We start from the raw sequence: 17,317 nt of genomic DNA on the forward strand, positions 1-17,317 counted from the left end.
TACTTCCACTTCCCCCTCCTTACCCTCCTCCTACTCTTCCTGGTGTTCTTTTTTTTTTAATTTAAGTATTTATTTATTTTTAATTTATTCATATTACATCTCGATTGTTAGCCCTTCCCCTGTTTCCTCCCATTCTTCCCTCCCTCCCACTTCTCCCCTTCTCCCCTCCTCTATGTCTGTGATTGAGGGAGACCTCCTCCCCCTATATATGCTCTTAGGATATCGAGTCTCTTCTTGGTAACTTGCTATCCTTCCTCTGAGTGCCATCAGGCCTCCCCATCCAGGGGACATGGTCAGGAAAGGGGCACCAGAGTTGGTGTGAGAGTCAGATCTCACTCTCCACTCAATGGTGGAGAATATCATGTTCGTCGGCTAGGTCTTGGTAGGGGTTCGAAGTTTACTGCCTATATTCTCCTTGGCTGGTGCTTAAGTTTGAGGAGGACCCCAGGACCCAGATCTGTCTGTCATAAAGTTCTTCTTGTAGGTTTCTAGGACCCTGTGGGTCCTACTATTTCCCCATTCTTCCATGCTACTCTTGCCTAAAGTCTCAATAGGATGTCTTCTCCTCTGACCCACTTTCCTGGTAAGTAAAGTTTTTCATGGTACATATCCCTTGGACTAGTGTTTTGATATATAAGTGAATATATACCCAAAGCTTCTGTAAGGCAGGAGACACTGTCAGTAGAACAAAGTGACAGCCTACAGACTGGGAAAAGATCTTCACCAACTCTTCATCTGGCAAAGGTTTAATATACAAAATATATAAAGAACTCAAGAAATTAAACACCACAAAACCAAACAACCCAACTGAGAAATGGGGCTTGGAACTTAACAGAGAATTCTCAACAGAGGAATATCAAATGGCCAAGAAACACTTAAAGAAATGCTCATCCTCGTTAGTCATCAAAGAAATGCAAATCAAAACGACACTGAGATTCCATTTTACACCCATCAGAATGGCTAAGATCAAAAACTCAAATGACACCACATGTTGACGAGGATGTGGAGAGAGAGGACCACTCCTTCATTGCTGGTGGGAATGCAAACTAGTACAGCCACTTTGGAAAGCTATCTGGCACTTTCTCAGAAAAAATGGGAATAGGGCTTCCTCAAGACCCAGCTATCCCACTCCTGGGAATATACCCAGAAAATGCCCTACCACAGGGACATATACTCAACCATGTTCATAGCTGCTTTATACATAATAGCCAGAACATGGAAACAGCCTAAGTGTCCCTCAGTAGAAGAATGGACTAAGAAACTGTGGTTCATTACACTATGGAATACTACTCAGCTATTAAAAACAAGGAATTCCCGAAATTTGTGGACAAATGGATTGGTCTAGAAATTATCATAATGAGTGAGTTCTTCCTGGTGTTCTTATCCTTTTTCTTCTTCTTAGTCTTCCTCATCCATCTTCCACCTCCTCCTTCCTCCTCCTCTTCCACCTCCTGCTTCCTCTTCTCCTTTTTTTTTCTTTTCCTTCTTCTCATCTTCCTTCTCCTTCCAATTTAGCATCAAATGAATACACTTTGCCATATTCTTTCATCACTATAGTGCTCTGCCTCACCTCACCATGGGCCCAGAATTAGTGGATCAGTGAACTACACCCTGAAACCCAGAGCCAAAATAAATCCTGCTTCCCTTGCATCGCTCTGTCAAGTGTTATGTCATAGTAATGCAAAAATCACATGGTGAAGCTATAACTCACAATGTCCAAGGAATATCTTGAAAACCAGGGGATGTAGTTCATGTTAGATGAGAATGTGAGCACAGGACACACTTGCTGAGATGAGGGAGTGCTTCAGATTGGTAGCATATTGAGTCTTTTCCCCCTGCTACAGTGGTGCATTGACTCAGAGAAGGCCACTGTGTATAAGCCAGAGGAGAGCGCTGTCCACAACCAATGATGCTCTCTGATTTACCACAATATAATCTGCAATAAAATAAACTCCTCTTCTATAAGCTGTCCAGTTTGCTGCCTTTTTGTCATAATAGAGTAAGAAGTGTAAAACATAAAGAAATATTTAATTAAATTTAGAATTAAGTGAATGAAGGAAAGAAAGAAAATTACTACAAATTGTTAGATTGGGCTAATACTGTATGCCAGCTATATCCTTTGAGTAACTAACTTGAGAGAATGACTCTTCTTTTCTGGGAATACAAATTCTACAGCCTCTAAGAAATAAGTGAAATGCATTATTTCAACACAATGAATTCTTGATGGTGATGCTAGTTGTGATGGGGTAATAAAGCTTCTACTGCTTGATATCCCTTTGGTTAAGTGGCATAATATATTAAATATTCAGTTTCTATACCTTTGCACTGCTAGTAATAAGATCTACTATACTGGTGAGTAGATAAGATAATATAGATCTGGTAATCTACTTAGGACAATAATTACTAACTTTAGCTCTTCCATTAAAGAAAATAGGTATGAGTGCAGTCATACAGAGCTGAAAGTTAAGGAGAGCGTTTGGTAATAACTATATACTAAGCACTGGAGATGTTCTTCTAATCAAAGATGTGATTATGAGGTGTTCAACATATTAGATGTAATTCAGTATTTTAATTTAAGTATTTAAAATATTTATCCTGTTCAGATTTGTCAGTCACCCAATTTGCTGGTAAATATTAAAAACATGGGCACTTATCAAAGAAATAATAATAAAATTTATAATTAAATTATTTACAAATGTAAAAACAAAATTTACAATCAAATTATTTACAAATGCTAGAAAAATGCAGAGGCAGAGCAACTAAATTCACTTGAGTATTCAGGGAACGCTCTACAGAGGAGATAACTGGTTTTGTTTTTAAGGATAAGTAACAACAATAGGCAAATAAAAGAAAAACATTCTTAGTTTTAGTGTTTTTCATAGGTAATACACAACATATATCAAATTAATGAAGCTTGAATACCAGAGACACTATAGTTTATTGACCTGCGCATAGATGATCAAAATAGAAAGCTGTAATCTGGTAAACGAGAAATGTAAGCTTCCAGTTACAGCTTTCACTTGAAGGGAATGCATTATTGTGTTATGGAATTAAACAGGAAAATCCAATGTTGCTGGTGCTATAATGCTGAAGAAGATCTATAAATGTGTGTTTTCCATAAATATGTACATATGAAGTGCTTTATAGTCATTTACTTATAATTACACACACACACACACACGCACACACACACACACACACACACACACACACGCACACACACACATATGCCATCAGCTTATAAAAGCACATGAAGTTGTGTAATAAGTTAGGATAAAATATAGAAATAATTATGACAGGGAGATTACAAACAATGCATCATCTCTCATGATATCCAGTTCAGTGTGGTGTTGGAATACACAAAAGAAAGGAGATTAGAGACGTGATTAAAAGGCACACACAAAACTCAAAATCCTGCAAGGGCAGCAAGTGCTATTTCTGAACTCAGAATGGAGAGGCTAATTTTGCCTTTGTTGCCTGCTTGTTGATAAGATCAGGCATATCACAATTGAAAAGGCTAAATAATGTGAATGAATAGGACACTGAAGAAGCAGTTATTATTTTCAACACTAGGGAAGAGGTCTGGTGCATTCTGATTACCTAAACCTCATTAAGTGCCAACAACTTTCGTTCCTAGTAGGACTCAAATCCTAGGGTGGCACTGTATTTAGTAACTTACCCTTTTAGACTATTGTGAAGATGAAAGTGATGTTTAATTACATTATTGCCAATCATCTGAACAATGGTAATCACTTGGAACACTTGGCCGGTGTTTCTGATTAAAGCATTATACTTTTACAACAGGTCATAAGTTCATATCCAAATCCTGCTAAATTTCTTGCAAAACCTTATTTATTTATTCTGCATGGAATAGCTCTACCCTTGGAAATAGTAATGCTGAAAAACTTGAATAATTTCATGACCTTTTCATGCAATGAATTGATTTTGGCCATTACAATCTATTTGCTGTTCTGTGTGGTTTATTTTTGTCTTTGTTTATTCCTCTTACAAGCCAAGAAAAAAAGTGACCAGGAGACTCTTTTCCTGTGAGATCTGAAGTGCTTTGAATAATTTAGCTAGGCCACTAGCCAACAGCTTAGTGGATGGCTGAAAGCAGTATTTATCTGCCTAAGTGCAGGAGGGATGGTTCCAACATGTTTACTTAGGCACTGGACTCCTGGTATTTCATTTGCGAGTGAAGGCAAGTTGATACACAAGGTGAAGCACTGAAGATGGAATATTTTTCCTTTTAAAGAATAAAATAAACCTGTTCTTGGGAAGCCATTTTGGGTCTTCAGGCTAAGCAGCTCTATCTGTCTTGCCACATGAAGACACATAGTCCAGATTCAGATAAGAGCACCACTGGCTGGCCCCTTGCTGGGCTCACATGTAACCAGCTGTTTGCTGTAAACTATAGTGTCACCTTTTGGGTTTTCTGCTCTTGGCTGACTGCCTTAATTTTTTGGCCACTATGCTTATTTTATCGTCATTTAATTAAAAGTCCTGCCCTTGGAAAGGGTTTTCCTTAATTTTCAACCCACTGATAGAACCTTTTAGCCACAATTCCTCCATGCTGCCCTGGTCGGGTTGAGCGAAAGTAGATTTTCCACTTCCACCACTGGCCAGTGGCACTTACTGTCACCTGAGAAGCAAATTCATTGCTTTCAGAGTTTGTGGTTTTAACTCTGAAGGTGTTTACAGTAGGATATAGATGTGTGTGTGTGTGTGTGTGTGTGTGTGTGTGTGTGTGTGTTGTCTAAAATTGATCTTATTTGTTTCTATAGCCTCCCATGTGCTTGTAAATAATTATTGCTAGCAAAATAGTTATTAGGAGTCTGTCCAAATCATATACCTGCAAGCACACTCCCATAACTCTTTAGGAATAACTTTCCTTTCTTCTGTTTTTCTTTCTCTTTCCCTGACAATAATAACCACTCCTAAAGCTATGTTCCATTTCTTTTCTACTCTATGGCTTCTATTTTTAAAACCACTCTTTTCTCATAACCATGCAGACACTTGACTCTCATTCTTTGTTCCTTGCCATTATTAATAACTCCTATAAAAATGAAACTCATTCTTCATAACACATAGTTTCCTTTTATTCCATGACCTCTGTATGTTATCTGGAAACATAAGCATTTGCTGCCATTCCATAAGCAAAATGGTCGCTACTTTTGTTCCACTGTCTGAAGCTTCCTAAGCACACTGGCCTTCTTGAACTTTTCTCCGAGCATTCTCAGTCCCGTTCTGTTCTTTGCAGTCTATCTAGAGAAGTGTTTTAAACCATGCTTAGATAGACTTTATATTGTTATTTCTACCCTTCAATTGCAAATTAGCTTTCTACTCCCCAGATATTTTTCTGTTTATTCCAACACATTGAAACATTAAATATATGCCTTGGGTCAGCCAATACCTTCAGAATTGTAATGAAAAAGTGCCCAATATTAGTTTTTAAATTACTCAAAATATGCAGGTAAACATGGGAACAGACAATACTGTGCCTGTCATGAGTGGACAAAGTGTTACACGGGGGCTGTGGGCAATATGCAGGGGAGAACAGACCATGAGGATATCTGATCTGAAAAAAAAAAAAAAACCTCCACAGAAAAGGAAAAGATTAGTCTGTAATAGCAATTCTGAAGAAGTTATCATCCAGCACCTTACTTGGAAAGGACATTCAAGAAAGGAGATAGTTTAACAGACACCATAATGAGTGAACAAGCTTATACTGAAAAAGTTCATAAAAGGAAAAAAGAGATAATGTTGGAATGGCAGGATTAGGACTTGTGCGCCAGTGCTCTTGGTTATGTCTCCAGGGATACAGAATTCACTGGTAAACAGTGGAGAAACGATAGGGACTTCAGTTAAAGCATGTGAGAGAAGCTATCCTTTCTGTTACAGTCTGTATTTCTACATCTTGTCGCCCACTAATTCTTCGTCATTGCCTTGAGTCAAGTTCTTCAGTTTTAGTGTAACTTACTTTAAGCTAATTATACACTCTAAATTGGATATAGAGTCTACTTTATTTAAACCTCTAACCTCTGTGCCCTGCAGTAACGGTTAAAAACACAAGACGCTTCTCACACTCTGTCTTCTCATTGCATAACTTGAGAGGCCCCTTTTAGTTTGCCCCCCTCAGAAACTTTCCTACTAGAAAAGTTACAGGTTAATCCTCATTAATATTCCCTGGCTAAACAACATTATCCTCGTACTTTTTAGAATAGAGGATAGACTATCCTTTGATTATACTCTCTGTTACCTCTGTTAAAACTTTTGTTTTAAATAATTTTTTTGACCACAATGTCTGTTTTCTCCTTCATGTTCTTCCAACTACAAGCAGTACTAGAATTGTGGGGGTGTTTCATTCTCCTTCTATTTCCACTTCGAGATGTCTTTTCTGTTGTGTGATCTGACCCTGGTCAGACATAAAGAAACAGTGACTCATCCCAGACAAGAAGTGAATGACAGACCAAATCAACATCACCAATTTCAAATGTGGTGAAACAGTGAGTTTGGGGAGTTACTTAGAAGAGGAGAAATAACTTTAAAACAGCTGTGTCGACAAAGGCCCAGGCGAGCATAGGTGATGAACGCTGTAAACCCAGACATCACTTCATAACTTGCTGGCAGTTTGATAGACTGAGAGGAATCTCTTCTGGGCAGCTCAGCTGGTCAGAGCCTTTTCCAGGGAGCTTGGCTGGTCTGTGTTTCCCAGGTGTCCTGGTTGGTCTGAATCTTTTCTTGGTAGCTCTCCTAGTCTAAGTGTCTCTTAACAATCCTCACTTGGGGAGGGAAAGGGGTAATGAATCTGGTCAGGGATGTGGTAAAGCTATTGCATTGCTTAATTCCTTAGTTTGAATGAAACATCTTGCAAGGTGGAACACTTCATCTTGCTTTGGAATATTATGAATTTTAATGATCTTCCCTCAAAGATGGAATGTTTTATCTAAGAGGTAATTGCTACACAAGATCTCATGCACTGCACTGTCACTTGTGTCTTGCAATTGATGTTATAGAGTGATTTCAAGAGTGACTCCATCAAGACAGAAATATAAATGTGTTCCTTACCTCCTCCGAAAATTTCAGTACCTTCTTCAGACTAGGAGCCAACCCCTTACTCTTGTCTAAAATGGCATGTTTGCTTTAGCGCTTATTTTCTCTTTGACTTCCTCATTTATGTGCATTGATATTTTCCATTTCATTAGTGTACTGTATTCTTTTCTTGCTTTCCTTGTTTCTATCTAATCTTCTCCATTGCAGTGTAAATACTATGATGTAAATGGTTTTTTGTTCGTTTGTTTGTTGTCTATATTGTTCAGTATTTATTGTGAGACTCTAACGAGAACCTAACACAGAATAGACATACACTACTGTGGGCCTTTGATAAATAAATCATTTTATGAGTGAGGTTGTTTTCACACAGCCTCATTGTATAGCATAGTACAATCTAATGTGGCTGTGTGCATGTGGTTTACTTTTGAGATTAAAAGTTAAGTGTAATGCAGTTGGTCTGGGAGACATCTGAATGCTTATTTTTGCCTTACATTATATCCCTGAAACTTTTATACAATATCTATAGCCCTTGTCTGACTTATTAAAATAGAAATAATATTTATAAGTGATCAACTCACAAAAAATTTGCAAAAATTAAATGAGAAAGTATGGGTAAAATGTTTGAAACATTGGCAGAAGAGTAGTAGGATTTTTAAAGATACATAATATTTTCCATTGCTGTTAATATAGACACATATTATATTTCCTTTCTGTATTAATTTCCATTATTTGTTGATTTTATTTAAAAAGAAGATAATTTCCTTAAATTATAATATGCTCATTATTGTCTGTTTTTAAAACCCCTTGATTTTTTATACCAGTCTCTATTCATAATCTTTAATAATAAAGTGATATTGAAAATGCTTCTCAGATGGGTTTGAAGACCAGTCTTTCAATTAAGCTTAGTAGGTTAAGGGTTAGGATGTTTTAGATCAAGATAGATGTTTTAGGTTAATAGAAATGTGATATGATAAATATGCTCTTCATTCAGAAATTTAGACCCAACAAGATAGGAAAGATGTTTACTTCAAGTTTGCCAAATACAAATAACCAAATGACTATGAATGTAACATTTATATAATTCATGATTGTCTCGTGGTTCTTCCTGCTGTATGCAATTTAATTTATTCATGTGTAATTATATAAATGTATATGTAAAAAGGAACATAGTAAAGTAAATAAATAAACACATAAAACAAAAGAAAAAAGAAAATGCTTCAGTGGCTTCTTCAGTATTTAGCATGTCAATGTTGTATGAGAATTAGCCACATGACCTCTTTTATTTCTCTGAGACAGAATATATCACAGTGATATTTTTGGTTATTTTCCTGACTTTCAGTGAAAAATATATAATTCTCAAAAAGAGGTCATTACATTGTATTATAGCTGGTATATATATATAAAATAGCTGGTAAGGACATTTCTTGAAAATGATATTTATTAAAACTATTTTCATTTCAACAAGTTCTCCACAGAAAGTGTTTTACTTTCTCCCCAATAGCTTTAGTCATTTCCCTTTGAAAGAAAATTCTCAGTTTTAAGCCACATAGGTGTGAATCCTAGCACTTCAGAGACCAAGACAGGAAGACCACAAGTTGAAAGGCAGCCTAGAGATACATAGAGAAATCTGTCTTAAAACACAGAATAAAAAGTTTAAAAGTGGATGAAAATGAAAAGGACAAAGAAGGAAACTGAAAGAATGGGGAGAGTTAGAAGATGGTAGAAGAATGGTCTGAATATAAGCACAAGATTTCTCTTGAATTTATACTATATAGACTGCATTATGTAAGTTTACTTAAATGAGAATTTTTCCGTGGAAGACCACTGCTCCAAGGTAAATGTATTTTGTTCAGATAGCCTATGCATTGATTGTAAGTGGTATTTATTAGACTAGTACTACAAATGTAGTTAGTATAATGGCTAATAAGTAAATATTTTAAGTTACAATTTTCCTGTGTTTTTGGTTAGGAAGATATTAGAACTCATGTAGGAGTCACAATTACATGAGTACAAATTGTATCAGCCGAATCTGATATCCTTGGCAAACAGATCTTCTGTGTCTTATTGTACTATTTTATGTGAAAATAGAATTTGTATAGTTCCTCTATATTTTTTTTATTGCAAATACTATACTATGTGATGGTTATAAAATGTGAGCTTATGTATTTTACTTTATGATCAGAATGATATTTTAATATCAATGGTATTGGGTTTTTATATTGCTGGGTTTTCTAACTTTTGTTCTTTTACTCTCTCAGCAACTGTGACTTTACCATCACCATTGCCTATCTTACTCATTTAAAACAAATATTTTCCAGTAGGAAAGCCAGTCTTAAAATCACGCTGATCACTGAAGTACAGGTGTCCTTCTGTTTTTCTGTGTTAATATTTTTGATAACACTAAGTTGCCCTTCCTAATTCCATGGCTGTCACTAGCAAAAATCTTACCTTCTATTTTTCTCATTTGACAGGAAATGATTTATTTCTTGTAGCAGTTCATGAGCTGGGACATGCTCTAGGCCTGGAGCATTCCAACGACCCCACCGCTATCATGGCTCCATTTTACCAGTACATGGAAACAGACAACTTCAAACTTCCTAATGATGATTTACAGGGCATCCAGAAAATATATGGTAGGTTGCACTACCCCTGTTTTCCTAACCCTATGTGGCATACAGAAGTCATGTGCACTTTTACTTATAGGTGGTTTCTTTTAAGTATATACGACAGAAAAAAAATGATATGGAAAGACAAGAGCATGGGAGTGGAGTTGGACACCTGACTAAGTTGATCAACCCAGAGATGGATTATACTTCTAATATGACAAATCTACAGTTCTAGTTTGGTAGTGTTGTTGTTTCTTACAGGATTAACTCAACGAATGAAAATTTTAAAAAAGGGAAAAACATGATTGTGCATATTTATTGTAACTATAAATAGCTCAGTACAAATAGTACCCTTTGTAAAGATATTTATTTCACATGTTATTAAGATTTTGACATTCGGCATTTACCACTAGCAGGTATGCTTTAATAGAGTAAGTCAATGAAGCTCTCATTTTTATAAGTAAGTGTGTGCTATCCGTGTCTCAACAATCAGGACCCAGAAGGTGTGATTTGCATTTTAAACAGTGCAATTTAAGTGCACTAATTTGCTTTGCATTCATTAGTTTTTCAATTTCAGTAGCACAATCACCATCATTCTCTCAGGGTCAAAGTAAATTTGAAATTCATTGGATGGACTAAGGCTTGTCACAGAAACAACTCCAAGTAGCTTGGATGCAGAGAGATCCGTTGCCTGTGAGTGTCATCAGATTGCCCCTTCACGGTTAGCTCAAAGAAGTCTCTTTTCATATGCTCATGAATTCCTGTCTACACTGAAGGGCTGTGAAAGCATACCCATCCCATATCTAAATATTAAGTGTGAACAACTCTATATTCATTAAAGAGAAAAAGCACCAATCCCTTGAGGAATGTATGCTAACATCTGTCACAAGTTACGTGAGTAAACTTTGGCTCGAATTGGAAGCCTCTTTTCAGAAACACTTCACATTAATATTTCACCAGTGGTATGTTAATCAATGGACACTTCAGTTTCAGGATTTAAGTGAAAACATGCGGCTATTTGTCAAGACATTTGATTAAAATAAAATACTGAACTCAGTAAAAGCTTATGAAATATAGTTGGAGACATATGCTGGAATAACCTACGATTTGATCATGTTTATCTTTAGGGAATATTTTCATGGAGCAGCGTCTGTCAAAGTTCAGTTTTCTCTTGAAAGGAGCTCACAGTTCTGAATCCAGTATTTGTTCTCATTCATTTACCTTTTTTTTTTTTTTCATGAAAATCCTACTTCCAAGCAGGTTTCTGGAGCAACTTTTCAATAGGGGCAGACTGGAAACTATAAAATAGAAGTCACTAAAAATTAACAAAGAAATCATAGTACCAGCAGCTGCACTCCAGCCTTAGGAGGATAGTCTGAGACAACATTGGTCATGGTCGGGTGGGAGTGGGGATTTGTGGGTTCAGAAAATACGCCATCTTAACAACCGCTTAGCCTGCTTAGTCAGTGCCCTCTGCTGATAAGCGCTTGTTCTCTGTAGCATATGCTCCCGCACTATTTCAGTTTTAAGTGAGCCAAGCACTGTCCTCATGTTTTCAAAAGGTCCACCTGACAAGATCCCACCACCTACGAGACCTCTACCGACAGTGCCCCCTCACCGATCTGTTCCTCCGGCTGACCCAAGGAGAAACGACAGGCCCAAACCTCCTCGGCCTCCCACTGGCCGACCCTCCCATCCAGGAGCCAAACCCAACATCTGTGATGGGAACTTCAACACTCTAGCCATTCTTCGACGGGAGATGTTTGTTTTCAAGGTAGGAGGCTGGGATTTATTTTCCTAAGAGTAAATAAAATGTCTACTTCGTTTCTGAAAACAAGTTCTCATTCATTCTAACTCCACCTTCCAGGACCTCTTACCTTTAAGAAGTTTAAAAAAAAAAAAGTCCTAAAATGTACGTGCACAACTGGGCGGAGATGTCTAGCGGAAGATTGCTGTGACATTCTATTTTGGGAACGTACTTATGTCAGCGGGAGATGAAATGCCTGGAAATGTGAGGTTGAAAAGTACTGCGTGTTACGAAGAGATAAAATAGCAGAATTTAAATCCTGAATGGGATCTAATAGCGATGATTTGCTTGCAGGCTTAGCCAGCTTCCCAGCGTGCTGTTGCTATGAAGTCTTACTATAGGAAACTTAAAATGTTTCTGAAATTGCAGTTGACAATTACTGACTTGTTTTTTTGTTGTTGTTGTGAGGGTGTCATAGTTTTGTTTTCCTTTCTGTTTTTTTTAGGGATTTAGCACTATTGATCTTGGTTAAATCTCTAGAGCCCATCATTTCTCCTTGATTGCACATGTTGCTTTTCTTAGCAGACTACTTAATTTATATTTTCAGTTACAAACTACAAAATCATTTGTATTTTTAAAAATGTGCTTGATCGAGTTTTTTTCCCTCCGTAAAACCAATAAACAGTTCATGAAAAGAGAATAGGTAGTAAATATTACCTAAGGAAATTATATACACGCATGTGAATATCAATATTAGTTGATTTATTTTGCACAATTATAAATGATAATTAAAAAATAAAGTTAGGATGAAAAGAAATTTCTGGAATACTATATTGTAAACATATTTAGAATATTATCCCAATACCTATAAAATGCTCTATTTGATTGCAAGTATCTTAATAAGCTTAGTTGCAGTTGGTAAAGAGATAGTGAACTTTAATTATGCATGCTAGCACACATTTTGTGTGTGTGTCTGTCATTGCTATCAGTTATGATTCCCAACATTACTTGTCATGATTCACCATTGTTCACAGTTGCTCCCTGGCTAACCCAAAGTGACCAATGGAAAAGAAAATGAAAAACAAACAATAAAAAACAAGATACAGCCAGGCGCGGTATCACAAACCTTTAATCCCAGAACTCAGGAGGCAGAGACAGGTGGATCGCTGTGAGTTCAAGGCCAGCCTGGTCTACAAAGACAATCCAGGACAGCCAAGGCTACACAGAGAAACCTTGTCTCAAAAAACCAAAAAACAAAACAAAACAAAACAAAAACAAAAACAAAAAAACAAAAACAAAAACAAAAAAAACCAAGATACACCAATTTGTTTACTGTATATGAGTAGAATTTTGCTTTTATTGACTTAGCTAAATTTGCATGGTGACATTAGAATATTAAAATAGCCACGTTAAACCAATATTATCTAATTAAAAATAGAATAATGCATTTTTACATTTTGTGACCATGAATCAATAAACAGTGAAATAGTATCCTACTTATACAGGCTCTACAACAAGAAAAGATATTTTTCAAAAATATAAAGTTTGTATAATTTTCAGAAAACAAAGCATTCCATTTTCTATACTTGAAAAGGAGATATGTTGTGATATAATTTGCATAAAACAAATATGCTTTCTATTAAAAAAGTATCCTCAGCCATGAATATTTAGAAATTCCATAAATGCCCTCCACTGCTTAACTCGATGTTACCATCTAATTTCAAGTATCTTAATAAGCTTAGAAACAGTTGGTAAAGAAGAAGCCTACTTTAGTTAAGCATTCAGGCACACATCTGTTTGTGTGTGTGTGTCTGCCATTCCTCCTGGCTGATGAGTCCCAAAGTTACCCATCATGGCTCACCATTGTACAGAGTTGCTCTGTACCTAAACCATACTGATAAACTGAAACAAAATGAAAAAGCATGAATCAGCAATTTGTTTATTCTATATGACCAGGATTAAGTTTTTCTTGCCTCATCTAAATTTCCACATTGCCACATGATACTTTGATAAAATAAAGCTTTCATAGTGCTTACATTATCTAATAATATAATGTAAAATTGACCCTAGTTGCATTCTTTCTTCACTATTTCTGTCTGTCTAAACAGACTGGTGTCCTCAGTGGAGGGTGATATCTACACATATTGAAGATATGTTTATTGTGATCCAACTGTTTTAGGTGCTGGCAATGTAACAGTACACGAAACAGGTTAGATTCTTATGTCTTAGTGCTTGAAGTCTAGTTTTCATGCTGAACAGTTGGGTAAGAGGATGTTATGGTTCTCCTGTGAAATGTCCTCTATAGGCTCTGGTGTTTGAATGTGTCAGGGGTAGTGATATTGCTTGATGAGTTTGTGGTAACCATAGGACTCTGACCTAGCTTAGCCAAATGCGGTGAACCTTGACGTATGGCATTCACTTCTGGTTTCAACCGTGTACTATCTTCCCGGTCAGTCCCAAACCTGTGACCCTCCATGCCCTGCTGCCATGGTGAGAGCCATAGTGGCATTTTATCTCATGATGGTGGGCTTCATTTCCTGAAGCCACAGGGGAATATAAGTTTTTCTTCCTTAAATTGCTTCCGTAAGCTCTCTATCACAGTGATAAAAAGTAACTAACAGAGAGGACAGCACACGTAGGTTCTGTGTCTGAGTGTTATCAGTCCACATGGGAGCCAGAGTGCTGCATTGGGAATGGCAACTGGCCTGCTAATTTCTCTCTGTATACTACAGCTAATGAGCCTAGATGACTTTCATCTTTACATAAGTGTCAATGCTGTACACATAACTTTCCTCTCTGATAGTCTCTGGAAATCTGTCCTTTGAACTCTTCTAAACATTCCATCTGTATGTACACACTTTTTCATATTTTACTCCATTTACTAGTCTTTCAAATAAATTTAGGAATGTTTATTTTTGATATTACTCTTACTTATTTGGCATGCTATTATACATTTCTTTGTTACAGATTATGTACAAATTAGAGATGCCGTATCTCACTAACTTCCCTTCAACACCCACCTCTCCCTTAGTTCCAACGACTGGTGGCTTCTCATGCAGCCCTTCTAACTCAGTTTCTCTACATGAAATTCAGACCCTGACTGCCTCTTCTAGCCAAAGTTGTTCTATTGCTTTTATGCCTGTTCTGTGCATTTATATAATGCATTAGTTTCTTGTCTCTAATCGTTTCCCTCTGACGCATTCTTTTAACTAGATGGTTGAGGAGCTCACAGCCACAGTTAGTTCATATGCATGCCCCAGTGTTCAACACTAATGAACAGAAATCTCAGTGTAGCAACTCCAGCAAGCAGAAGGTATTACATATTGTAGCAGAAACAATGAAACAATAAATGTTACGTCCTTATTCTTTTTTTTTTTTTTTTTTAGAAAACAGCATTAAATTTATTTAATTTGTTTGTTTGTTCACTGGGATTTGATGTGGCCTGATCTGTGTATGGAATGCAGAGTTCAGCTTTAGAGAGTCACTTCTTACCTTTCTCCATGTGGAGCCCAGGTATCAACTCAGGAGGGTCTAAGGCTTGCTTGCAAAGAATTTTCCCTTTTGAGCATCTCCTTAGTCTCCTTGATTTTTTGAAAGATTTTAGTGAACATTCATATACTTAAGTTTTATAAATATGTTTTTAAAAAAGAAAATCTAGTTGTATACAAAAGATAACCATTTGAGTCAGATTTGTTTCCTATTTAGAAAGCATCCTTCCCAAACAGTTGCCATTTCTACATAGTTCCTCTTGTTTGCTAGTTTGATTTCACAGGATTCAATATCATCTTACTCTTTACAGTGAGTTATATCGAAACCATGATTCACTAGGGAAGTGTGTGTCTGTGTGTGTGTATGCGCACACACACTTGAGTGTACATATATTCCATCTCATGCTTGCTACAGAAAGTTAAACCCTGCAGCTTTATAATCTTTGGGGATTGTAAAGCCACCCAAGGCAAGCAATGAAGATCAAAGAAAAATACGAAAAGAACAGAGACAAAATAACAGTACAATAAGAAGCATTGTCACATAAAGTCTATCCTTTATGTGTCCTGATCCATAAAGGTGTCCTGATTGAGCTCACAATATCAGCTCTGTTGTCATTTGTAGTCTGACTTATTCTGTTTTCTAGAAGAATGCCCTTGTTTATTTTGAGATAGGATAATCATGTAATCCTTAGACACTAGATAAAGTGCTAAATCAATTCCACTTACAATTAGCTCCAAACAAGGATTGTAACTAACTTAACCATTGCTGGATTGCACAGTGGTAGAACACAGCAGAATAAATATTTGTCAAATTCTTCAGAACTTTCATGGGTCATGCCTTTTGGGCTAGTACCCAATTATTAGTGAGTATATATCATGTGAGTCTCTCTGCTTCTGGGTTAACTCACTCATTATGATCATCTGTAGTCCCATCCATTTGTCCACACATTTTGGGATTTCCTTGTTTTTAATAGGTGATTAGTATTCCATAGTGTAAATGTACCACAGTTTCTTTATCCATTCTATAACTGAGGGACATTTAGGCTATTCCCAGGTTCTGGCTATTATCAATAAGGCTGCTATGAACATGGTTGAGCATATGCCTTTGTTGTGTGGTGGAGCATTTTCTGGGTATAGTCCAAGGAGTGGAATAGCTGAGTCTTGACCAAGCCCAATTCCAAGTTTTCTGAGATAGCACCAGATAGATTTCCGAAGTGGTTGTCCAACAAAAGTCTTCACTTACCAGGAGATTGGGTTAGATGTGAGGACATGCTACTGAGACTCTAGGTAAGAGAAATATAGGAAATGAGGAAATAGAAGGACCCAAAGGATCATAGAAACCTACAAGAAGAACATCATGATGAGTGGATCGGTGCCCAGGGGGGTCTTCTCAAACTGTTGCAACTAACCAAGTACAATACAATAGTAAATATCGAACCCCTACTTTGATCTACCCAGTGGACAGGACATTCTCCACAGTTATGTGGAGAGCAGGGAATGACTTTGATATGAACTCTGGTGCTCCATATTTGACCATCTTGATGGGGAGGCCTGGTGGCACTCAAGGAAAAAATAAGCAGGCTACCAATATGAGACTTGATAGTCTATGACTGTATAGTGGAGGAAGAGGTCCCCCAGGTCATAGACATAGGGGAGGGGAATAGGGTGAAAGTGGGAGGGAGGGAGGAATGGGAGGATACAAGTGATGGCATAACAAATTAGTTGTAATCTGAATAAATTAATAAAAATTTTAAAAAGTCTTCAGAACTTATTCTCCTAATGTATGTACAACTGAGAAGTTCCATCATAAATCTAGGACAAGATAAGGAAAGTCTAGCTGTTAATAAGCAAGATAGAAATGTCCTTAACTGTACAGTTGTTTCAGTCATTCAAATTCAAAGTATATTTGAAATTATTTCTTATTAAAATGAAACTGGAAGCTGTATGATATTCTTGAGCAAAGTCATTCTAATTTTTATAACACTTAAATTTTACTATATGTTCTGCTAAACCAAGCACCAAGATTACTGCTTGTGCATGTATATATGTATGTATGTATGCATGTATGTATGTATACACAGTGGTGTGTATGTACTTACACTTTTTGACTATGGGTGCATATGCATGTCTGTACACGTGGACAATGTTAGGTGTTTTCTCCTTTGCCCTAACTTTATATTTTGAGAGAGAGCCTGTTACTGAACGTAGACACCATTAATTTTGCCAGGTGAGCTGGCCAGTGTTCTCCACAGGATGTTTGGAACTTACCTTCACATTACTGGGATTGTAGACACATGATGTCACTCCCAGCATTTTAGTTGGGTGACGGGTATCTGAACTTATATACCCAGGCTTGTGTATCAAGATTCTTATCAATAGAACCATATCCCCAGTGTCTGAAATTATCTTTATAAAGTAGCAGA

General features: G+C 36.8%; 1 protein-coding gene across 1 annotated transcript in view; it reads left to right on the top strand.

Moving 5' to 3' along the window:
- MMP16 (matrix metallopeptidase 16) overlaps positions 1-17,317 on the top strand; it is a 252,269-nt gene that overhangs the window by 171,139 nt on the left and 63,813 nt on the right. The window contains exons 5-6 of the mRNA XM_084793541.1: positions 9,525-9,686; positions 11,222-11,433. Coding sequence (XP_084649667.1) covers positions 9,525-9,686; positions 11,222-11,433 — 374 coding nt within the window. The remainder of the gene's footprint in view (positions 1-9,524; positions 9,687-11,221; positions 11,434-17,317) is intronic.

This window comes from Acomys minous, assembly GCF_964271855.1.
Source record: "Acomys minous genome assembly, chromosome: 1".
In the NCBI taxonomy this organism is placed as follows: domain Eukaryota; kingdom Metazoa; phylum Chordata; class Mammalia; order Rodentia; family Muridae; genus Acomys; species Acomys minous.